General features: G+C 47.0%; 2 protein-coding genes across 2 annotated transcripts; one reads left to right on the top strand and one right to left on the bottom strand.

The window, feature by feature from the left end:
- Positions 1-310: 310 nt before the first annotated feature.
- LOC117433547 (G0/G1 switch protein 2) lies at positions 311-1,376 on the bottom strand. Its single transcript, XM_034055868.3, has 2 exons — positions 1,238-1,376; positions 311-1,085 (listed from the first exon to the last, which is right to left on the bottom strand). Exon 2 carries the CDS (start codon positions 1,043-1,045, stop codon positions 713-715), a length of 333 nt encoding a protein of 110 aa, XP_033911759.2. The 5' UTR covers positions 1,046-1,085; positions 1,238-1,376; the 3' UTR covers positions 311-712.
- A 5,296-nt stretch (positions 1,377-6,672) lies between these two features.
- On the top strand, positions 6,673-24,917 carry LOC117429693 (laminin subunit beta-3). The gene is made up of 23 exons (XM_059003968.1): positions 6,673-6,837; positions 7,633-7,678; positions 7,896-8,050; positions 15,045-15,159; positions 15,497-15,570; positions 15,990-16,181; positions 16,485-16,548; positions 16,804-16,988; positions 17,514-17,634; positions 18,156-18,344; positions 18,769-18,918; positions 19,187-19,383; positions 19,851-19,956; positions 20,335-20,707; positions 20,852-21,012; positions 21,114-21,325; positions 21,780-21,983; positions 22,310-22,454; positions 22,572-22,779; positions 23,234-23,375; positions 23,482-23,658; positions 23,975-24,131; positions 24,325-24,917. The coding sequence occupies exons 2-23, from the start codon at positions 7,654-7,656 to the stop codon at positions 24,459-24,461; spliced, it is 3,489 nt and encodes a 1,162-aa protein (XP_058859951.1). The 5' UTR covers positions 6,673-6,837; positions 7,633-7,653; the 3' UTR covers positions 24,462-24,917.
- Positions 24,918-24,942: the final 25 nt, after the last annotated feature.

The raw sequence follows: 24,942 nt of genomic DNA, 5'->3' as shown, positions 1-24,942 counted from the left end.
CAAAGCATATATATATGGAGGCTGTGTGGTCCAGTGGTTAAAGAAAAGGGCTTGTCACCAGAAGGTCCCCGGTTTAAATCCCACCTCTGCCACTGACCCTGAGCAAGTCACTTAACCTCCTTGTGCTCCGTCTTTCGGGTGAGACGTAGTTGTAAGTGACTCTGCAGCTGATGCATAGTTCACACACCCTAGTCTCTGTAAGTCGCCTTGGATAAAGGCGTCTGCTAAATAAACTAATATATATATATATATGAAAGGGAATCGCCCTGTGAGAGAGTGCTTCTGTAACCACAGTAAAAGAGACGTCATATTTAATAAAAAATATTTATTTGTTCAGTTGCAAAACAACAAAAAAAACCAGCATTTTGAAATATATATATATATTTTTTCTCTTTCAGTATAAAACAAAAATTGTTCACATTTTAAACAGGTAACGACAAGTATAGCATTTTATAACCCCATATAACAAGGCAGTTTTAGCTTATGAATGGAAACTGCTGCACAGCAGCAATATTTGATAACAGTAAACCTTCCAGATCGGACTGAAGCGGTCGCCCCGCCAGACCCACGACTTTGTGAATTCATTCTCTTTCACGATCAGTCTTTTTAGTGTTGGGGATAAAGCGGGGTGCTCTCCGAATGCGCATGTCATATATGTGTTTATATATGGATATATGCATCTCTATAGATATTCTTTGCTTGGCTCGTGTCTTTAGGAGGCGTGCAGCCGGTTGGCAGTGCTTCTTTGTCCGGTAGTCGCCAGCTGTTTGCGACTGAAGGCTTTTTCTTTCTCCAGGATGATTTCGTGGTGCCGTCTCTTCTCGGTCTCCTCCGCAGCCCGGCGCTCTTGTTCCGTTAGGTGCGCCCCGTCCTCCTCCAGCGGTTCCTCCGAAGAGAAGGGGTGACAGACTGTCTCCACCAGTCCAATGACCACACCGAAGAACGCCAGCACGGTCCCCACCAGGTACACTTTCACCATCTTTCGGTTGGGCTTCTGGCTCAGCATCTCCTTGGCAAAGGGGATCAGCTCCTGCATGGTCTCCATTTCTGGGGATGTTTTGGTAGGTCGGTAGCTTTTGGATATTCTGTAATAATACATCACAAAAAAAAACAATTAGCGCCCGTGCATGACATTAGAATGACTCTACATGCATTTCCAAACTCATTGGAAGAGCTTTATTATGGTTTGCGTTTAAAGAACAACAGATCAAAACAAAATACATTGATATTAACTTACCAAATTGAATTCTTTAAGAAGACCTCGACTTTGTACTCCGTAGCAGTAGCAGTAGCGGTAGCTCTAGCAGTCGTAGTTATAGTATTGTCATCTGAAGCTTGTCTCAGTCTCTGGTGTCTGAGTATTGAATTGAGTCAATCTTCTCGTATTTAAAGCCACGGAACTCGTTGGTGACGCCTTCGTGTGTACGTGTTATGAATATTCATGAGGGTGGGCGGGGTTTGTGCGAGTATTCAGATTGAGCACGCGGAGAGCACGCAGCCCCATGAAGCATGCCAGAGTTGAGTCTCAGTGCCTTCCACATGCAGCCCTAATAGTAGGGGTGGAATTAACCCTTTCTGGTTGGAGGATGCAGCAAAACGACCCAACCCCCCCATGCACTCCCACTGCGTGGGTTCCTACTGCTGCAAGCCCAACACACCGCTGTGTCCTGCATGATAATAGTCACGTACGCCAAGTCCTGAATTCGTTCCCAGGACCGGGATAAACACGGTTGAGAGAAACACATTATTACATGAGCGCGTGCGTTCTTTCTAATGTTCTTATGTGCAGCGTTTTTATAGCGTGCAACTGTTACAATGAACTGGGTATCAATTAAACGGGTTCATTGTGTTGGGGTTTATTTACAATATTTAATTCAGTTCAATTCTTCAGAGATGATATGTGGCCAATACGATAACAGACGTGCAATTGAAACATATTGATATAAAATAGCAATAGTGTATTTTAGACGGACCTGATTCGTGGCCACTGTGACCGTCCTAGGTTGTTTTTCACAGACAGCAACACGAATCACCATGCAACTGGGACTATTTTATATTTGAACCTTTTTATTTTATACTTAATTATTAATTCTTAAAAAAAAAACTCTATATTAAAAAATGAGGTTGTGTATTGATGTGTAAACTAGCAACGAGATTAGAACTGACCCCGGCGTTCACCCTCCACTACTCTGTATACAAGTCAACGAGTCATTATCTCTCCTTAGCAATACATCAACGTTTACTAGAGCTTATAGATCTGTGAATGTTTAAAATTGGAGTGGAGGTTAGGGGTGAGGGCACAGGGTTTCTATAAACATCCACCACGAGCTGGGGAATGCCCAGCTGCCCATCACAATAGTCTTACACATACTGGAATGTCCTGTGCTCGTAATTAGACAGTCGGTAAATATGACATGGTGTGCAGATCAAAGGGTCGGATAGTGTAACTTATAATCAGTGCTTATTATTATAGTACGGGATGCACTCCGTGCAGCGCAGAGAGCGCAATCCGTGTTCAGTGGTAACGCTGCGTTCTTTGGGAAGTCTGCAGCGTGTGTGTGTGTGTGCGTGTGCGTGTGTATCTGTGTGTGTTTGCGTGTGCCTGTGTATCTGTGTGTGTGTGCGTGTGTATCTGTGTGTGTGTGCGTGTGCGTGTGTATCTGTGTGTGTGTGCGTGTGCGTGTGTATCTGTGTGTGTGTGTGTGAGTGATAGTATAGGTGCAGAAAGACGGGCCACGCTCTTTACCTGATGCGGAAAGACGAGCCAATGTAAAATTGTGTTACATTCTTTCGAACACATGAATCTCTCTGTTCAAGCCGTTGGTTTTAGGGGTAGGGTTAAGAACTGATTTAATTCATGAACACAGTATTCAAATTGTCCCAGCTGTTCTGGCCCGTCTTTCTACACCTGTCGACGTGATCCTGTAGAGTCTAGACTCCACAGATACAGCTTCGTTTGTACATGTCAGCAGTAAGATCATCGGTTTCCATTAAGTTTCTGAAGGGATTTAGGAAACGCGAGTATGTTATGTGAGGACGTTGCTGTACTTTAATTGTTAAGTGCATGACCAATCATTACTGCAACGCCTGTGTCCTTAGATGAGGCGTTTGGCGATTAACACTGTGGAACACCACATTGATTTTTAACACTGCTTCTTCAAATGCATAACCGTGCAATAGCGTTGGCATTGATAAGTACAATAATAATCATAATAACATTAATGTCGCATACTGTATCCATGAAAAATAACTTGTCTGTAAATAGAACATTCCGCCCTCCTCTTTGAAGTCATTTCTAAATATAGAAGTTCATTTGTAACATTTTGTTACAAGTTGTTCCTCTTCAAATTGATTATTTCATTTTGGTGACCGGTTACTGGGTTTGTGTGCTGGACGTGACCGGGGCGTACCCTGCTTGACTGGTTTTAACAGCACTAGCTCGCAACGTCCCGGACATTACGTCTCTCTCTCACACACACACACACACGCACACACACACACACACACACACACACACACGCACCGGGGACTTGCATCAGCTGTGCTTGGAGATGTCGCTTTGTTACGTCACGCATGCAGATGAACTCAGCGACCAGCCTTCCACCTTTGCCCTACTTAAGGAGTCGTATCCCCTTTGTGTTCACCGCACTGTTCAGACTCTGCTCACCCTTCAGAAACAACACTAGATCGTGATGTGCCCCTATGCATTTATTTAGTAACCCTTATATTAAGCGATTTTTGTATTGCATGTTATAGAAACCGTACACAAAACTACAGATTACACAGAACACACTAATATTCAGTTGATTTTTTTAAAATACTGTAGATTTTGTATTAAGGGTTTAGTGGACAGCAGACTACAAATGGGCTAAAAACTGCTCAGGATGCTTGACCGACATACGAGTTAATTTCCTCACCTTTTACTTACCAACCTGTTTAATACCGTTAAATACGAATAAACACGCACCCTTTGAACCCAATCTGGCTCGAGGATTCAACGGGGCAGACTGAGAGGGCAGCGAGTTTAATCACATATGGAGGACAGTTCATTCCGATCAAGTCCCGAGCATTTTAGATTCCCCAAATAGACTATCGGGTTCCTGTTGCTACTGATATATTGGCTGCTTACTTGCACGAATATCTTGTTTTTGTGTAGACTCGCTAAATACGATTTAGGTGAATTATAATTAACCCGGCAGACATCACCCCTGGTATTATGCAAGACACAGAGGGGAACAGTAGAAAATAATTTAATTAAAAAGAGAGAACAATGTTTAGTTGAGAGTCTGAAGATCAATCACAAAAGTTCAAAAGAATGACATTAAATCGATCACGCCACTGTCACGACCAGGCGTCACATCAAACACTTACCGGAGGGAAACTGAAGCGTATTTTTCTATATAATAGCATTGTCCACTTCACCTTACTCTCCCATATAGATTTTTGGAGAGGATTTAGCACTATATAAATGTAAAGATTATACCTGTTAGAATTGGGGTTCTTTGGACTGCTCCCAGCTATTGTAAAAAGTACCGACAGTAATCTACAACCTAGAACTCCAAACTGGCACGTCTACTCTACACTTTAATACCTGCCAATAAAGCTCCCAGCCTCCTCGGCCGTGGCACACCCCCCTGGGTGCTGCCTATCTATCCCAGTGGTTTATTGCCCTGCCTTTCTGAAGAGCATTTGTGTCCTAAGCGTCTGCAGCGTCACATTGGACCTTCTGCAGAAACCTTGATCCACAGCAGGCAATGCATACTCCTGCTCGGCTGATAAAAGCTGGGCTTATTAACCGGCTGGCTGTGTGCGTTATCTCCAGCGTTTACAAAGTTAACACGAAGCGGTGACTGGCTGTGAGCAGGAATGGCCTTGTATTGCACAACACACGAGCGCGGACAAGTCAGCTGCATGGCAATGTTGCCTTGGGCAGTTTGCATAGCGTCTTGGGTGCAGAAACCTTTTTAAAGCAATGTAAGTGCAAAGTCCAAGGCAGCGTTTCAGAGGGAACTCGCATAGCTGAAGCCGTATACACAGCTGCTGTTATTGTGTCAATTTAGAATGCAGGAAGACTTCACCTCGCTACTAGCACTCATGAGACCTGTTACAGTGTGTGTGTGTGTGTGTGCATGTCTCTGTGTGTGTATGTGTGTGTGCGTGTGCGAGTGTGTGCGTGAGCAGGGAAGGGCTGGCGGTTTTAATCACCCCAGGTGAATAATAAGCTTGCTGGACTGTGCCTGGGCGTGCAGCGGCTGGCAGTGAAGGTGTGGTGTCTCAATGGTGATGCACCACACTGTTCATGAATAAAAACATACCCTCAGGGCCAGGATTATTAAACACAACGTTTGTTTACTGTGATCACCTGCAATCTGCGCAATCATACATTTCACCATATCAAGCAGGCATTGCAAACAGGAGCCTTCTTGACTTTTTTGATTATGTTATTTTTTTACTGTAGTGGTAATTCGAATTGTAATTGAACTAAGGAGCATTGTAATGGTAAGTGCAGTTTCAGCAATGATTGTGGTCTGGTCACTGGTCTCTAAGAGGCCTGCCCTGGGAGGTACAGGAGCTCCCAGCTGACTCTCACCCAGGGGAAGGGGTGTTGCCCTGGGGTGCACAGAGATCGAGTGCATCACCTGTGATCGTTGTGCTTGTGATGTCTGAACCCTTCCTGACTCACTCTGAGTCGCCCCTCCACCTGACTCTGCTACAGTCCCAGCATGCCAAGACTCTGGCTCACCAGGGCAGAGTATCTCACCAGTTAACCTTTTCTGTTCTTTGTGTGTGTGCCCGCTTCAATGCAATGGCTTCAATGCACATTACAGAAGCCCACGAAAGGTCATTGCAGTTGCACACAGTGAAAGGAAATGCTATCGGTTTGAGGGCTTTTTATCTTAATTTTACAATTTTTTTAAAGATCTCTTTTTTAATTTCTGTTTTATTACATTTTGCATTAGAATGTTTTTAATCGAATGGTTTAATTGTTCATTTTGTGTGTGTGTGTGTGTGTGTTTGTGAAGCGCTTTGGGATCCTTGTGGAGTATAGGGGCAGCAGTGTGGAGTAGTGGTTTGGGCTCTGAACTCTTGACCGGAGGGTTGTGGGTTCAATCCCAGGTGGGGGACACTGCTGCTGTACCCTTGAGCAAGGTACTTTACCGAGATTGCTCCAGTAAAAACCCAACTGTATAAATGGGTAATTGTATGTAAAAATATGTGTCAAAAATAATGTAATTGTATGTAAAAATAATGTGATATCATGTAACAATTGTAAGTCACCCTAGATAAGGGCATCTGCTAAAAACTAAATAATAATAATAATTGTGATGAAAGGCGCTATCGAAATATGAAAAGTCCACTGAATCTGCCACAATCATTTACGCAGATCCTTCATTAGCATCAGTAACTCTATGATTGGCCGGTCGCAGGATGAAATCGTGGGCAGCAGGGCTATAGCGCAGCGTTCCTATCTCGGTCCAGCCACAGGTATGCTTTACATTTGTACATGTATCTCACACGCTGACAGACTTGCTTGTGCTGAAGAAGTGGACCTGTTTTTAAACTGGATTAGGGGTATTTTGTGTCTCTGTTTATATAGGCTGCTGGGAGTATGCTGCACTGTGGTTTACACTCATTTCTAAAGGCTGGGCCAGGAGGAAGGGTGGGTCTGTCTGAATGGGGCTCTGACACATCCTGCACACAGGTGAGGCTGCTCTTAAATACAGAGCAGGAGGGAGAGAGCAGAGATACAATAGCACTGCACAGGGAAGAGTGCACCGTGAACTTGATTTATATTACTGGACAAGAGAGTACAATTCAAAAACTGGGACTGGACTGGTGAGTGCTGTCTATCTATCTATCTATCGATCTATCTGTCGGTCAATATGTCTGTCTGTCTGTCTGTCTAGTGGACTTTGTGCTATCCTATCTTCTTCAACAGTTCTTGATAAAGGAAAGCATGAATCACAATGCTCTGTGTTTAGTTTGGTTGTAAATAGTATAAAGACCTGTCTGTCTGTCTGCCTGCCTGCTGTCTGTCTGTCTGCCTGTCTGTCTATCTGTCTGCCTGTCTGTCTGTCTGTCTAATGGACTTTGTGCTGTGTTATCTTCTTCAACAGTTCTTCATAAAGGAAAGCGTGAATCACAATGCTGTGTTTAGTTTGGTTGTAAATAGTATAAATACCTGCCTGTCTGTCTGCCTGCCTGTCTGTCTGTCTGTCTGTGTGCCTGTCTGTCTGCCTGCCTGTCTGTCTGTGTGTCTGTGTGCCTGTCTGTCTGTGTGTCTGTGTGCCTGTCTGTCTGCCTGTCTGCCTGTCTGTCTGTCTGTCTGTCAGGACATGCTCTTTAGCTGAAAGATTTGCTACAGCAATTAGTTAGTTTTTTTTTGCCACACTGTTAATGTGTTTCATACATTTTGAATGGTATGTTTGACTATGCTTTCCCATACCTTGCTGGTCTTTACATTTCTTTAGCAGGCTTTCACTGTGCTTTATTACACTTCACTATGGAGTCCACAGTTCATTTAGTATGTACTTGACATCCCCTTACCTGGTTTGTTGTAAAACAGATCATTATTTGTATTTTTTTTTTTGTATTTTTCTGCAATGCTAACGATGCTCGCTCTAATTGCAGGTGTTCTTGTCTGAATTCAACATGTTGATTTTACTCCTGCTTCTCGGTATGTATGTTTCCCTTACAAGCAAGTTTAAAACAATACCACGGAGTAGAGTACTAACCCCTGTGCATTAGCCCTATGAAACCCAGACCCTGGTTAATCCATTGCAATCTGTACTTAATGCATACGGGTGATGATAGCTTGATACACTGCAAGATAACCATGGCAAATGGAAAGGATGGAGTTTGTAAAGACTGATTCGGGGTCTCTGTGTCCTCAGCTCTGTCGAGTCTGGCCCTGGCTCAGACAGACTGCTCCCAGGGAGCCTGTTACCCAGAAACCGGGGACCTGCTCATTGGGAGAGCCAATCGGCTGCGAGCGTCCTCCACCTGCGGCCTGGCTGGCCCGGAGGTCTTCTGCACCCCCCTCGGACAGGTAAGAGAGAGCGAGCCTTCAAAAAGGACTTTACACAGCCTGATAGGCCTGCTCACTGTTATTATTTGTTTATTTAGCAGACGCCTTTATCCAAGGCGACTTACAGAGACTAGGGTGTGTGAGCTATGCATCAGCTGCAGAGTCACTTACAACTATGTCTCACCCGAAAGACGTGTGTGTGTGTTTGCATGTAGAGTGTGTGTGTGTGTGTGTTTGCATGTAGTGTGTATGTGTGTGTGTTTGCATGTTGTGTGGGTGTGCTGTAAAGCACAGTGAAGTTGATGTAGCTGCTCTTTATACTGCGTGCCCTGCTCTGTCAGGTCTGTCTGCTTTGTGAAATTGTCTGGATCTCGTGCCAGGACTCTGGACTCGGCCAGGTTTTGCAATCCTGCCTCCTCTCCCCACAGCATCGACCCAGACAGCGGGGGGTGGGTGGGGAGTTTGTGCTGAAGGCCGAGAGGAGATAGAGGTGAATCCGGCTAACAAAGAAACCAGAGAAATCGAATATAGAATCAAAAGCAATTGCATGTGCTGTGCAGTGTAGGGCTGTATTGCTGACTGTACCAATGTACAGACATGGGAACCAGCTACACAGCTGGCTAGAGATAGCAGGAAAGTTAATTTTTAAATGTTTTATTGACCCACATTATAGATAAGCTCTTTGATCTGGTGTGAAAAAAAACCAGACCGCAGCGTGCTTTAAAATACAGATTGATTTTAACACACTGCACACCTGAGACCCTTGTAGTAGCTAATGGAAAATGGTGAAAGATTTATGGAATTCTTTTGTTTGCTACAATTACTTTAAAAGTAAAAACTGCCGGAGAAACTGAATTCAGAACTATTTGTGACGATAGGGGATTGAATGCAGTTTGGGGGAAAGGGGGAACACGTGGCGTCTGAAGTCTTCGGGAGATCGCATGCCATCGGGAGCTTGATGATAATGGGGATCACGATAATATCATGTTGTAGATGCATGCGAGATGCTCTGCCTTCGTCAGCAGCAGCCTGCGTTAAGAGCGGAGCGTGGCTAGCTCAGTATGCAGAGTACGAATGTGCTGACAGCGAGCGAGGTATCCCTGGGTGTGTCGAAATGCCACAGACTCGACTGCGGTTGACTCAGGGTGCGTCTGATCCACTGATCTCGCTTTGAGTCACCGAGGCCCCTCCTCCTCCTCCCCGGGTGTCAGTAAACTTGATTACCTGTACCTGCGTGCTCAGGATGTGAGCTCAGCCCCCGCCCCTCTCTCCTTCCTCAGGCCCAGCAGATCTGATGAGGGGTGCTGGTTCCCGGGTGTGGTTGAGGCTTGCGGGCAGGAATCAGTCTGTTGTCACTGCAGCTGGATTGGACTGGGCACTGCTTGTAGTTTTGCTTTGAAGAAACAGAATCAGTCTCTATGCACACTGCCACTCCTCTTAATGAGTTTCTTTCAAGGTACAGTTAAGAATACTTTTCTATAGTAATATTAAAAAGACGACTTACTGAGACACGTGTGAGCCCCATTGTGTTCAGAGTTAGATTGCACAATATATTTTGGCTTTGTTTTTTCTGTTGGCCTTGACTGAGGTTTTGGACGAGATAAGAAAGTCCACGGGTCTCATCTCGGTAACAGAAATAAAGTGCATGAGCGAGGTTCCAACCCGAGGGTGGCTGAGTTAGAATCTGCCCTGTTTAAACGTCCCGGGACACTTGCCAAAACACGGAAGCATAAATAACAGGCGGGTATGCTGAGGACACGGGAGCTTGGGCAACCGCTTACGAAAGTGTGGACGCTAACCCCTGGCAGAGAGCAGAGGGGACGTGTCCAGCAAGCAGACACGCTCAGAGACACATGCCACAGCTGCTGTTTATACAGACCCTGATCTGGGGGCTCACACCCCTGTCTGGTACCCCAAAACCCACAATTTCAATTCTATCTGGAAGACTAGGCTGGCATTTGCTACTGCATCTCAACTTTATCAGGGGTCTGATATATTAACCCACACCAAGCAGGAGTGCACATGCAGACATGCAGACAGAACCTTTTTCCCTTGGAAGTATTGCTTTATGCATTTATTGCCCTATATATTTAGAACAGTGTTACTGTCAGACAGCTATCTAATGCACGGCCTTCATCTGTCTCTCAGAGCAGCTTTTTAAAGCTCATCATGAAACACCTTAAAATATTGATTTCTGGCAAATTTTCTAATAAAACCTGACACAGGTCGAGATGTCACTTGGGTCTACATTTTGCACAATTTTATTTGAGAAGGAAAATCTACACCCATTAATGTAATGTATTGTTTTATTATTTTTTTTATTGGTGTTTAAATCCCTCTGTAACTGGCTGGGTAACGCTTGCCCTCTGTAACTGGCTGGTTAATTGCTGCCTCCAGTCTCATTCAGGCCATGAGTCACTGGCAGGCAGGAAATGCCAGCGATGCACTGATTACAGAAAACCAAACTCAAAGCTGTGTCTTGCAGTAATACGCCAGGGAACCATTTGACTGGCCTGCAGAGAAGCAAAAGCAAAGACACCCTCCAGGTTTGTCAGCCAGGCAAACGACTTCAGGCAAAAAGGCTGTCCATATGTGTGTTTGCCCTGAGCATTTCTGTTTGCTCCAGTAACCAGCCTGGCTGCAAACTGCCTGCCCAGTCTTCAAGTGCCTCATTTCAGAATGACGCGCCTTTTACCAATACTTGAGACGGACAAAGAGACGGGGGCAACAAACAGACTGCTAGAGAGACAGAGACAGAGAGAGAGACAGAGAGAGACAGAGACAGAGACAGAGATTGATTGTTAACAGACCTAGGATGGACGGCTGCCATTTTCCTTCATCAAATCCTGTCTGTCTTTTGTTTGTCCTTGGACTAGAATGCCATTGAGATCCAGCGCTATTGCAATGTTTGCCATTTCAACACTCCCCCTAAAGTGCTGAGTGAAGCAGGCCTGCCCCTCCGAGCAGCTGGGTGTGCACTCGGCTCCGACGTGCCCAAGGGTCCTGGCACCCATCGGAGGCCAGGCTGGCTGTGTCAGCAATAACTTACTGGTTTCAGGTGCAGGCTTACCACAGCTACACCTCCTTTCCACTGCCTGGAGCTACAGGCTTCGGCACCCAAATCAAAAGAACGTTTCAGCGCTTTTTACAAACCTGGCCAACCTCAGGAATTCATGCCGTGCATTCGAGGTCACTTTGAAAGGAAGCTGAAAGGTTCTGTTTGTTGGTGCTGTCCTAGTTTCAGGTGTTCTGGTTGTAAAATAAGCAGAATTTTGTCCTGGTGCTTTCTTAATCTGTTTTGGCAAGGGGTGTGCCTGAGTCACAATCCTCCTTCAGGGACGTTGCAAAGTGTGGTAAAGCTTAGCTAGGGGGAAGCTCAGTAAATGCATAATATAGGCTCACAGAAAAAGCATGTCCTTCTTTTAGCACAGCGGCCCTGGAATTAAGTCAATTGACGAGAGAGAATCTTCCTGGATTAAAAGGGTCTTGATAGGAAACACATTTCAAAATCCCATTAAAACCCAGTTCAATCCCATAAGCAAGCCCCAGCATCTCTTCTAAGAACAGCAGGCAGATTAACACCAGCCAGCCCGACCTGGTAATCAGTAAAAAACGTAGCCCATGCAAAACCTGTTCACTGTTTTTAGTGACCTACATTTAAAAGTCTCTTCTCTCCATGATCCCTACAGATCTAATCTGGTATTAATAGCTGTGACTGCTCGGGAATGCATGTAATAAAATGCCTTCTCAGTGTGGCCAGTTCTGTCCGTCACAGCTCCTGTACAAGGACAGGAAAGCATGCATCTGCTTTGCAGCTTTGCTCTGGTCCACAGTTAGCATATTGGCCTCGAGCCGCTAGCCTAATCCCTAGGAATGGGAGCCAAATTGCCACCCCACTGGGTTAAATGAAGCCTCGCTGGCAGCTTCTGATATGGGGTTTTATACAGCACAGGTGGGAATGCGACACTGTGGAAAGCAGCGTGTTATAGATTGACAGCTGGGCTCAGTAGCCTTTTCAGCATAGTGGCATCATATTCCATTTTCTTGTCATGCAGTGTTATACCGTGACGAGAATGCTTCAACCACGTAGCTGCATTTCCATTCCTGCCTACAGCATACAGCTATGGCCAAAGGTTTTGCATCCCCCTATAGATTGAACTCATTTTGCTGTCTGGTCTCTAGTTGTGAGAGTGGAGGGGGAGCTCACAGGGTAAGTCTCTGGTTCAGAGGGTGGGAGTGGAGGGGGGAGGGTGGGACTGAAGTGACTATTGACTATCAATAGCTGCCTCAGCCCTGCCCCTCCTGCAGATCCCTGTCTATTGTACCATGTAACCTTTCCTCTAGTAACCCTTCACCTATTCTGCTATGAGTCACCTTGCTACAAGTAATGATCATTTCCAAATGCAGACCCGGCAGGTGAGAGCTGCTGGTGACTGAACCACATTTTCAACCACCAGGCATAGTAAAGCATTGCTAAAAAAAACAAGCAAGCCAGATCATTATGGAAGCAGGACATGGTCTAGTCATTCAAAACGGTTCATTCTATATATATATTGCATATGGAATACATGTATGTATGTTTGTAACCCAGCTTCTAAGGGGATTAACAGCAAGGCATCTTTTTGACTGCAATCTTCACTGATGTAAATGCCAATGCAATCCATCCACTTTGCAGATCACACTGGGAATTCCTTTTGACCTTTGGCCCTTCCACTCGTAACCTCTCACCTAGATCTCTGTGATTGGCCGGCGTGTGGGAGAGGGGCGGGCGCTCGCAGCTCTGTGTGACCTGCTGTTGTTTGTATGCTGTGATTGTGTAGGAGTCAGACTCTGTGTTTAGTGAAGTCTTACACCTTGTATGCAATGCTGCTGCGTTTTGCTCAGCAATGGAAAAACAGTGTTGGATTTGCTAAGCTGTTGCTAAGGCGCAGAGTTTGAACCACATTCTTTTGAGGTTTGGAACCTGGTAGGATGGAATTCCCTTTAATAAAACCGTTAGCACACAGATAGTGATCAAGTTAGAAACTGATAAACGGAATTTTTAAAAACATGTTTTTTACGTTAGAGTTGAGTGTTTGAAGTTACAGACTGCTGTACGACACATGCTAGGGCCGATATTAGAAAGACAGGACTGTTAGTTGCTTGCAGTTGTTTGTACTATAGCAGCTCAGCTTTGTTTCATGGAGAAGCCAGGTGGTGACTCATGTGTCGTGTCAGCATTTTCCAGAAGCCCAGCAGAAAAATCTGTGGTCAAATTAAACAAATAGTGAGACAAGCTGCTTCTATGTACACCGACTCCACCTGCTGGTCATGTAACACATTGCAGGTCACTCGCTCGCTCCGAAGACTGATTTGGAATCTTGGAGAGGACAGTACTGGGCATGTGCAGCACATTTTACACCATGCACATACCTGCAAAATGGCATAGTTAAATACAATACAACTTCAGTTTAGGTGTCTGTCAGGCATTAGTAATTAAGCAGAATGATCGTTTGTCTATGCATTAAAATCCATTCTTTATATGCGCTTTAATAATGTTACATTTTTTTGAATCAGTTCATTATCCCATGATACATCTCTTTATTCATTGTTTTCCACATGTATTTAGACGCATGGTAAATGAAGCAACATTTGGGGCACTGCCACGCTGGGGCGAATGTTGAAATCGCTGTCGATTCTGCCAAAGCAAGCTGCTAGCAGACCTTTCCCCTGGTCTCAGCACGCTGCACTTTGCCTAGACTGCATCATTTCTCTGCTAACCAGATGACTAGCAAACTGTCAAGTGAGTCAGAGGTCTGCTTGTCATGCTTACAGTTCCCCTTGTTACTAAACTCATCAAAAAACGCACCATTTTCCGATTTTACCAGAAATCTTGTGACGCTGTGTAGGGCATGGGAAATGACGAGGCTGTTTTCTGTTGAACCGTCATTTCCGTACTCACTGACAACTCACTGACAACAACCTAAACCCTTCAAAAAATACACAACTGTTTTTAGGTCCAGCATGGCAAGCAATCTTTTCTTTTCCTTTTCCCCACCTTAGTATATCTTTATGACTGCTGTCCCCAGTCAGCTGCTTCCAGTAAAGTCTGGTTGTCACAGTGGATACTGAGTTAGGACACACTGTTACCTCGTTCCTTCTTATGATGGTGTAACAGCCTTATTCAGTGATATAACACTCCTGTGTCCAGATCTACAAGCTGGTTTGGATGTCTACGTACCCTAGCCTCTCCCCCACATTCCGGCGCCTCCTTAAGACTCACCTCTTCAAACAGCACCTGTAGAACTCCTCTGTTGTATCCTGGGACACTATCACCCTTCATTTAAATATGCTTTATTTTGCTCTTATCTGCCCCCTATTTTACTGCATTTAATCCTGTACCTCAGAATATTGTAATCTCCCAAGTGTTTAATCTGTAGTATTTTGTACTTAATCATATCCTGATGTAACTATCACTACTTAATCATATCCTGATGTAACTATCACTACTTAATCATATCCTGATGTAACTTTCACTATTATCTGCTGTATTATTGAATTGTGGTTTGTCACACTTGAGAATTATTGTATTTCTTGTTCTATTGTATGACTTATATTGTAACACTTGAATGTATTTGTATTTGCTTGCGATTGTAAGTCGCCCTGGATAAGGGCGTCTGCTAAGAAATAAATAATAATAATAATAATAAAAGATGACTGTACGGGACTTTGTGCTTTCTGCATGGATGTTTGTTTCTTTTATCTCAATGAAAGCTGACGACTCTCTTAACTTGTAAACGACTTGTTCCATCAGCACAGCCTCATATTGTTTACAATATGTGTGTATTAAACATATGTCCGTGTGGACTGGTTGTTGTGTAAAGGGGACAAACTCCAGACACGCAGATAATGCAAACAGGAGGATGTTGGCACATTCCAAAAGGACACCAGGGTCAAAGTTCCTGCGTAGAGTTACAGTAAGCCCACTCTTTGCAATCGATATGAAATTTTTTTTTTTCTCTCGTCTCTCTCGCAGTGGCAGATGAAGTGCTGCCCATGTGATTCTAGAACAGATTCCAGCCGGAACTCCCACCGGATCGAGAACGCCTTCTCTCAGGCAGGACCCCTGAGGTGGTGGCAGTCGCAGAAAGGTGAGGCAGGAATGGCGCAGAACTGACGATACGCAGTTACGACCTCCTTCCACCAGGTTGCGCAATGCACCCTGTTAAAAATAACACTTTGAAGGGGAGCCTTTCTAAGGAATGACCGATGTGGCTGTAACATTTTGAAACTGATGAAAGCCATGATTTCGATATTTTATTTTATTGTGTAATTTTCCGCATACTGTGTTTGTCAAACTCTCCTCGTCTCAGAGTTCAGAGTCTTTCGGCTGTGGTTTGAATTGCTCTTATTTCCTGGTCTTGTCGGTTTTTGGGGACGGCCTTTTCTAATAGTGTTACCCAACCTCGTGTGGTATTTCCCCCCTAGGTGTGGAAGATGTCATCGTGCAGTTGGACCTCGATGGGAAATTCCAGCTGAGTGACCTGATCCTAGATTTCAAGGTAAAGAGCCCGGGTCAGGAGCACCACCAGGCAGTGCAGCGTCCTTGGCATGGGGCTTAGGAGAAGGCTGGTCAGCTACACTTTTCTAAATGTGCAGTATTGAAGTTATTTGCAGTACGTATTTTGGGGATGTCAATCGATGATTCTGTTTTATTCCTAACCCAGCAGAGAGTCAGGGATAGAGACAGCCTGCCCCATTTCTTAGGTATTATTGACTAGTCAGAAATAATATGACAGTCCAATACGGCCCACTCTGTTTGGAACTCTTCCTTTGAGTCCAAATTAGTGGCGTTGGGAAACTAAATGAATAGAAAGGGATGTCTAAAAAAACGAGTCTTGAATGATCTGCTGATATCACTGCTGTAATCTTAAAGGGAATGCCAGTTTTCAGTTTGGCCTCACTCCTCTGTGTGTTGCAGGGCCCCCGTCCCGAGGCGATGGTGATCGAGCGCTCCACGGATTTCGGAAAGACCTGGAAGCCATTCCAGTACATGGCCTCGGACTGCCACGCCTCGTTCCCTCACATCAGCACCTCCGCGCCCCAGAGCCTGCAGGACCCCCACTGTCAGACCCTGCCCCCCACGGACAGCCGACTCTACCTGGACCAGAGGGTAACCCCCCCACAGTCACCTCCCCCCCCCCAAATCCTCAGAGGTGGCACTAGGGCAGCTGCAGTGCTGTACCCTTTAACTCTCATTGACTGACTGAGCTCCCCAAAATGTTTGTAGCCTCCCAGCTGAAGTTTTTAACAAACAACCAATATCTGTAATAGCATTAAAAAAAAGTTGCAATAGATAATATGATGAAATAGGTGCATGGTATTTCATGCAAATCTCGTGCACATTCCACCTGCTGTTATATAGAAAGCGCCCCCCCTGCCTGTGACTGACTGAACTGCTGTTTCTCCTCTCCAGGTGCAATTCAACCTCTTGGAGCCTCTTTCCAGTGTTGATGTCTCTGACTGCTACAAGGTCAACAGTGAGTGTCCTTGACCTTCTCCTGACACAGATTCAGACACGCCTCCTTCATGCCTGGATCCAGCTGGCTGGCGACCCCCTTGTCTCTCCCAGGGTGCCATTTCCAATTCCTTTTTAAAATCAATTCCCTATTGATCAATCCCAACATGCCATTGATCGACACTGCTAAGCATTCTGTTAAAATGAGCTTCTCACAGCGTTAGTCAATTTACCTGACCCTGACCCCTCCCTCGCTCCCTCTCTCTGTGTGTCTCAGACGGAGCTGACTTCACTAACCTGCGTGTGCAGTTCACCAAGCTGCCACGCCTCCCTCGCCGTGGCAGTTCCCGTGTGCCCGACGCCTTCTACGCCCTGAAGGAGATCCAGGTTCAAGGCAGCTGCTTCTGCAACGGGCACGCCAACCGCTGCGTCCCCAGTGCCAATGAACTGGACCGTCCAGAGGTAAGCAGTCACCCTGCACACAGCTCTGGAAGCATGCTAGCCTTGCAGAGAGCAGACAAGCAGGTTTGAAGAGGCAGGAATAAACTACCTAAAGGAATGCTTCATTAAATAACACAGTTAGGACAGCAGGGAAATATATTTCAGTGTAATATTAAACATGAGGGCAGATTACCCTGAATACACTGTATACTTGTATAAGGGTACAACCATCATATTTTTCACTGTGGGCAAACTGCATACTCCATAGCAAACATGTGACTGGGCTATCAACCCATAGTGGCAGCTAGGCCATGATGCTAAGAATATTGCAAAACAATTCATTTTTACACTCACACAGCTCCAATCAAAGCAAGCCAGCCCACTGGGCTGTAATTATAATGCTTAGAAATGGATACAGTAATATAGACTGCTGTTTTTAAGCATTGTGCTGCCACGGTTCCTAAAGGAAAGTGACCTAACCTGACCAGTGGTTTCTAGGAGTCCCCTAACACTGTCCCCTTCCTCCCCCTGTCTCCCCCCCTCCAGGTGTTCAGTACCTGTGCCTGTCAGCACAACACGGCCGGACAGAACTGTGAGCGCTGTGCTGAGCTGTACAATGACCAGCCCTGGAGGCCAGCGGAGGAGGGCGACTCATACCAGTGCAAGAGTGAGTACATCCACTCTGCTTCAATGCCATAGTCACAGCATAGGGCACTGGCATGAAGCATAGGTCAGCATTGTAAAGCCCACAGAGGTATGGTGAAGCAAGCATAGTATAGCCATTGGAAAACGACAAAATAGCATGCAGATTTACTGTGGTAAACTATTACAAGGGATAGGACTGTAACAGCCTAAACTAGCTAGGAGTCAGAGACAGTGTGACCTGTGGATTAGAGTGACCTACTGTACGGAAGCAACGTTAGAGCGCCACCTGGTGGAAGAGAGCGGAATTGCATTTCAGTTCTTTATATAGAAAATGTAAAAAAAAACCAACTGGTTTTGCATGCATTTATTCCACTATAATGACACATTCAGACGAGCTTGTGTGTAACAGGTGTGCCAGAGGGAGAGCTGTATTGCACAACAGCGTAATGGCTTTAATTCACGAGCGGTGTGATAGAACGGATCCTTTTAAAAGTGTGAGTGATGAGTGAGCCGGGTAACATTCATTTCCTTGCTCGTCTGCAGAGTGCAACTGTAACAACCACTCCGATCGCTGCCACTTCGACCCGGCTGTGTTCGAGGGGAGCGGGGGGGTGAGCGGGGGTGTGTGTGACGACTGCAAGCACCAGACCACCGGCCAGCACTGCGAGCAGTGCAGACCACGTTACTATCGCAACCCACTGAGAGACATCAGCCAGCCAGACGCCTGCCTCAGTGAGTACTGCACACTCCTTCAGCCCTGCAACACTGTCGAGATACATGAAACACTGCATGAAGACCCTGAGAAACAGCCCAGTACCATTAAAACATACATCCACTGGCACACGTCTCATGCAGAAAATCCCATCTGTTATCAATTATTACGAATATTTTTAAAAGTAGCTGTTGTATTTGCAAGGCAGGGTTTGTACCTGCTGAAGCTCCCTGTTTAATATATTGCATCGTGCAAACCTCCCATTCAAAGTGACTGCTTTTACATTGAGCCACTGGGTGGCACTGTTCGCTAGGGTAAAATCACTTTAGAATTAAAGTGGTAAGCACTCTGGCTTGGTGTGTGGTGTTGGGCCTCTTGTCCTCCACGCCCTGTCTACAGTTGCGCTTTGCAGGAGTCCTGACGGTTTTTGTCTCCCGTGTCCAGGGTGTGATTGCAGCTCCGAGGGGTCGGAGGGTCTCTGCGAGCAGTCGGGGGGGCGCTGTATCTGCAAGGCCCACGTGGAGGGTCCGCGCTGCGACCGCTGCAGGGCTGGGTTCTACGGACTGAGCGCTGCGGACCCCCAGGGCTGCAAGGGTGAGTTCACCTTCGTCAGAATTTTCATCTGGGCACGGCTCTGTTTGTTTCTGTTAGTTTTACCAAAGCTTTAATAGACCTTAGTAATGTATTTCACCTACAGCTCTTAATATTAAAGCTATAACAAACATGGACTGTAAGAAAGTCAAGGTTCTTGCCTCAGGTCTTTGTAATTCAGTGGTGCTCGGGGGTCTGGCTAACGTTACCTGCAGTGTGTTTGTTAAGCGTTGCTGAGTTTCGATGTGATCGGTGTTTTCTTCTCTTCCAGAATGCCCGTGTAGCCTGACTGGCTCTCGTGGGGACCGTGCCTGTGACCCACAGAGCGGCCGCTGTTTCTGTCTGCCCAACGTCATCGGTCAGCGGTGTGAGATGTGCGCCCCCGATCACTGGAACTTCCGAAGCGGCCGCGGGTGCGAGTCGTGCAACTGTGACCCCCGGAACTCCTACAATCAGAACTGCGACCAGGTACCAGCCAGGGAAATCAATCCGTTTAGAAATAAACTGCGATTGCTTTACTGCACACCCCTTAGAAAAGCTTCCCATAGTAAAAGCATAGCAACGTGTAATAAAACCACAAGCAAAACATTGCAAAGCCTAGGGCAGCATTGTAAAGAATATCGAGGTTTGGTAAAGCATATTAATAAACATGGCAAACGGATAGTAAATGGATAAGCATGAAAACTGGACTCTGGAGACCTCTAGTGGCTAAACTACTGAAGTGCTTTAAAACCGTGTGTCTCTCTGACGGGTGCTGACTCCTTCATTATCCTGTATAGTACCTGTGCTGCTCTCTAGCGCTGTGGTTTGTGTTCCGGCTGCGGTGTGAGAGGGCTGTACGTTCTCTCTGCAGGGCAGTGACAGCGCCTCCAAAGCCCTTTGTGGATCAAGCTGATTGTGTTGTTGTTGTTGTTGTTGTCTTTGCTGTTGAGTAGCAGAGCGGTCAGTGCCAGTGCCGACCTGGCTTCGGGGGCCGGACCTGCTCCAGAACGTCCGAGTGTCCAGACAACACTTACGGAGACCTCCGCACTCGCTGCACGCGTACGTACGCTTATGCATTTTTACATAACCTTTATTTGACTAGGAAAGTTCCCTAGAGATATCAATCTGTTTTTCAATGGAGTCATGACTGCATGCTTAGATACCATTGCACCTGCTTATTTAAACTTTAAAATGAATTTGAAAACAAACACAAAAAGTGCTTGCTATTATTAACAAGGCATAATGCAAGTCTTCTTCCTCTTCTTCTTCTTATTTTCCATTTCCATTGAATTCAGTTTCTTGTAGGATTTCTGAGTTCAGCACTATTGAGTGTGTTAGAAGTTGTCTTTTGATAGTGTGCTGTTTTTTTCCTATCCCATGCTGTTGTCATGGCTGCTCGTGTGACACGTTTCTCTCTGTCCTCTCCTCGGACCCCAGCCTGTGACTGTGACGTCTCTGGGACGGCGAGGGGGGGCTGTGATAAGACCACGGGGGAGTGTATCTGCCGGATCGGGGTAACGGGGCGTCGCTGTGACCGGTGCCAGCGCGGGCACTGCAACCAGTACCCCGCCTGCAAGCAGTGCCACCCCTGCTTCCAGAGCCTGGACTCAGAGCTGCAGAGAACCTCCAGTCTGCAGTCCGTCCTCTCTACCCAGGCCAAGGCAGTGCTGGGGGGCTTCGGAGCAGAGAACTGGGGGCCCAACATCGTAGACATGGAAACCACCCTGGGGCAGATCCGGAGGATCCTGGAGAGCCCCCTCCCCAGCGAGAGTGCACTGAGAGACGCCAGCGCCCGGCTTCAGAGCATGAGGTGGGTACAGACTGGCACAGACCCCCAGCTCCCCTCAGTCTCTCTGGCTGTCCAGTAGATTTGCCTCAGCAGTGGAATCTCCCACTCAGCTGTGTGATCGACTCTCCCCACTCTGTGCTTGCTAACACTCCCATCCCTCTCCAGGCAGACAGTCCGAGCCATTGACCCGAACCAGGCGCTGCCGGACAGGAGCCCGGTTCTGAACAGAGAGATCGCGGACCTGGTCTCCATTCTGGAGCGCCTCTCCAACCAGTACAGCACCAAGAAGACCCAGCTGGAGAACGTCGCCATCGCGAACCCAGACGGTAAGGATGAGACAGAGCCACCAGGGGGCGCTGTAAACACCCCAGATCAAAATCTATATCCTGTCCAGCGCCACCTCACCGCTGCCCCTCTCTCTCCTCAGGAGCGTACAGCACTATCCGCACGGCCTTCCAGCAGTCGGGGGAGGCAGTGAGGAACGCTGCCGGCTCACAGGGGCTGACGGACCAGGCTGCGAAGACCCGGGGGGAGGCGGAGAGGTTGGAGGGGCGCGTCCAGGAGGACAACAGACTGGCCCTGGAGAGACTGGACAACCAGCTGGGCACCCGGCCAAACCTGACCCCCACCGCTGGCAAGGTGAGACACAGACACACTCCAGGAATAACACTGATGCCATGTGAATGTGTTACACTGTGGTAGTACTGTACTGATCTGTATTGGTCACACTGTATATATATATAAGCAATCTAACCAAATACTAAGTTAATACACAGTTTCCACATAATCGTATTATGTACAGATCTTTACAGATTAAATATTAAAGATACAAGCCCCATTTGCTATAAGAAGTTTTTGAAAAGGTAATTATGCAGAGTATCTAAGTCATCTATAACTTCAGCACTCAAATCATAAAACACAGTTCAGACTAATTGAACTGGTGGTAGACAAACGTATTGACCAATCTCTTAGTTCTTCTAACTGCTAATCATTTCATTGTTTAAAATCGCCCTCATTCCTGTCTTAGCCACTCGTCGACGTTTCTAGGCTCTGAAATGAAAAGGCTAAAGCTGATTTATACCCTTCCTCACAGGTGTGTGGCAGCACCCGCTCCACCCCCTGCACTCCCCGGCAGTGTGACGGAGCCCTGTGCCCCGGCCCTGGAGCGCCCCCGTGTGGTGACAGAGGAGACTGCAGAGGAGCCCTGCCCCTGGGAAACAAAGCCTGGAGAGACGCAGAGAAAAGCGAGTCTCGACTGGCTGAGCTCAACGCACAGATCAGACACACTGCACAGCAGGTACCTGCTGAGACACGCACTGCGTGGTCCTCTTAAAGGAAACCTGCCGTATTGTATTTGAATCAGCAGAAATGTTGTTGAGGTTTCAAATCAGCTGTGCTGTTTCCCCAATGTGTTTTCCTTTATTATAAAGTCCTGTGATCCATGAAAAGCAGGTTTGAACTGGGGCCCACGACAACGCATCGCCCCCGCTCTAAACCCCCTCGAAAAGCAGAAGTCATTTTGAAATGAAAGCACTGCTGGCACTGTGTTGTTACTCAGATGGAATCCAATGGAACAGTTCACAGTGTTTGACGCTGATTCTGCCCCGCCCCTCTCCTGTGTAGATCAAGGACACCGAGCAGGCAGCCAATGGGGTGAGGATTAACACTGACCGGCTGGCCAATCAGCTGAGCCAGGCCAGGACAGAGCTGGAGAGAGATGTGCAGGAGACGCGAGCGTTCATCAGCCGAGTGCGGGACTTCCTCTCAGGTATGTGATGCGCACTCGGACCGGGAGGGAGCCTACAGGCTTCAGCTCCTGTGCTCTGGGTCTCTGTATGTTACAAGCTCAAGGATTCTCACAGACCTGCTTGTTTCCTCTCTCCAGACCCGAAGACAGACCCCGCAGTCATTCAGCAGGTGAGCGAGCAGGTCCTCAGCATGAAGCTGCCTGGCAGCCTGGGGGAGGTCAAGGGCAAGGTGGACCAGATGAAAGCCATCGCGGCCACGCTGCCGGACATCAGCAAAGTCCTGGACAGAACCAGGGCTGAGATCGACAGTGCCAAGCAGCTGCTGCAGGAGGCAGAGGAAGCCAGGTACCAGCGCAGTGCGATCAATACAGATCAATACACTGTAACCAATACAGATCAATACACTGTAACCAATACAGATCAATACAGTACCACTGCAGTGTGATCAATACAGATCAATACACTATAACCAATACAGATCAATACACTGTAATCAATACAGATCAATACAGTACCACCGCAGTGTGATCAATACAGATCAATACACTGTAACCAATACAGATCAGTACAGTGCCAATACAGAGTACAGTGTCAAGACAGGGCCATTACAGATCAATACAGATCAGCACAGTTCTCCGCCCACGTGCAGGGTGAGTCAGTGGAGCTCTGTCCGCTATCAATATCGCCGCCCTATCTGCAACATCGATACTCAATAACTTCCCCACCTTCTAGTGTGTGACGTCGTGATCGGCTGTGTTGCAGCAATGGTTTGACAGTGATGTCATGATGTGTGTTCCAGGGACCGGGCAGCTGCAGTAGAGGAGAAGGTATTTGGCGTGGTGGATGACCTGGGCAGTGCCCAGACTCTGCTCGGCGAGGCAGGGGTTAAAGTCAAGGACACCGGCCGCATTGTGGAAGACATCAAGAGCAAAATCCCACAGGTAGGGTCTCAAATGAAGCTGCGTGCTCTATGCACACCAAGACATCTGTACACGAATCGGAGCTTCGTGAGGCTTGGGAGAGCTGACCTGTATTTGCTTGTCCCAGATCCAGGGTAAGCTGGCGCTGGCTGAGAGCTCCGTGGAGGGAGTGGGTGCCCAGCTCGGGGTGATCAAACCCCAGATTGCAGTCCTGAAGGAGCTCCTGGACCAGAACGCCAGGCTGGCGGGACAGACGGACAGGGTGGCGTCGCAGGCCCACACGGAGGCTACCTCTGCTGGCCAGGTAAGGAGGGGAACAGGGGCTCACCAGATTATCTTCGGCAGTGGGAATGCAATGGTTCACCCCCTCAATCCCCATCGAGGAGTCTTTACAGAAGCATTCTCTCCTGGAACAGTCATAGTAACGTCAAGCAAATAGCAATCTAAGCAGCAGCAGTGGCAGAGAATGACACAGAACACGCATACCGACATGGTAAACAGGGAAGGGCAATGTCGACAGTGCAGGAATTTTAAACGATACCCAGGTGGTGCAGATCCCACCAGCACTACGCTGGAGCTGCCCCTGGCGCTGGCCTGACTCCCCTCTCTTTGACCCACAGGACCTGGCCACTCTGGAGCAGCAGTACGCCCTGCTGAAGGAGAAGCTGGGAGACTCGGCTGGGGGAGCCGGAGTCCCGGAGGAGAGACTGGGGAAGCTGCAGGAGCAGGCAGGGAGGCTGGTGCAGGACACAGCGGACATGCTGAGAAGGATTGCAGGTCAGTCATGCACTGCACACCTCTGCGCGCCCTCTAATAACAGGGCTGGGGAACGGGGCTCCCCAACAAAGAGACGCAGCGTAATGCCACGCAAAGAAACAAATTAACATTTTTCCATTTGTAATAACAAGAGCGATTTGAAATCGGGTGGAGACCCGCGCTGAGTCTGACCTGGTCTCTCTCCCCTGTGCAGGTAAAGAGAGCTCGCTCCTGCTGGCCGCGGAGGAGCTGGAGCAGAAGGTTCTGAAGCTGGACGGGCTGGAAGAGAAGGTGGCAGAGATCCGGGCCAACATCCAGAAAGCAGTGCACTTACACAGCAACTGCCTGTGAAGAGGCCAACGGAGCAGAGAAAACCCGCGTCTCTACTCAAATACTGAAGGTTTTGAAAAATGTAATAAGAGTGCTGAAAAAACAATTATCACTCCTAAATCAAGGCTGTATGTATTTATTGACTTTCTTTACCTGTACTTACACCGGCACCCTGTGAAGATTTCTAACCTCAAGGAGTCCCGCTTGCATGTTCTATTGCTATAAATCAATGTAACTACACTACTTCGTTCTGTGTTGTGAATAAGAGATGTCGGAAAACAAAACAAGCTTTTTTTGATCGATAGATCTACACAGTATATAAACTGTATTATGAGGATGTACGCGACACATGCTGTTAGCTGTCTTGAAATACCTTCAAGCACTTCAAAATGGAAACGGCAACAATACACAAATGTTTAACAGTGTCTGTTTCTGTATGAAAGCTGATTTTAATAAAAGCACAAACGTGAACCAAAAGCCCTGCTGAAAAATGAAAGCCCAG

This window comes from Acipenser ruthenus, chromosome 29, assembly GCF_902713425.1.
Source record: "Acipenser ruthenus chromosome 29, fAciRut3.2 maternal haplotype, whole genome shotgun sequence".
NCBI lineage: Eukaryota > Metazoa > Chordata > Actinopteri > Acipenseriformes > Acipenseridae > Acipenser > Acipenser ruthenus.
Note: the sequence above shows the minus strand (reverse complement) of the source record. Positions and strands in the feature narration are given on the sequence as shown.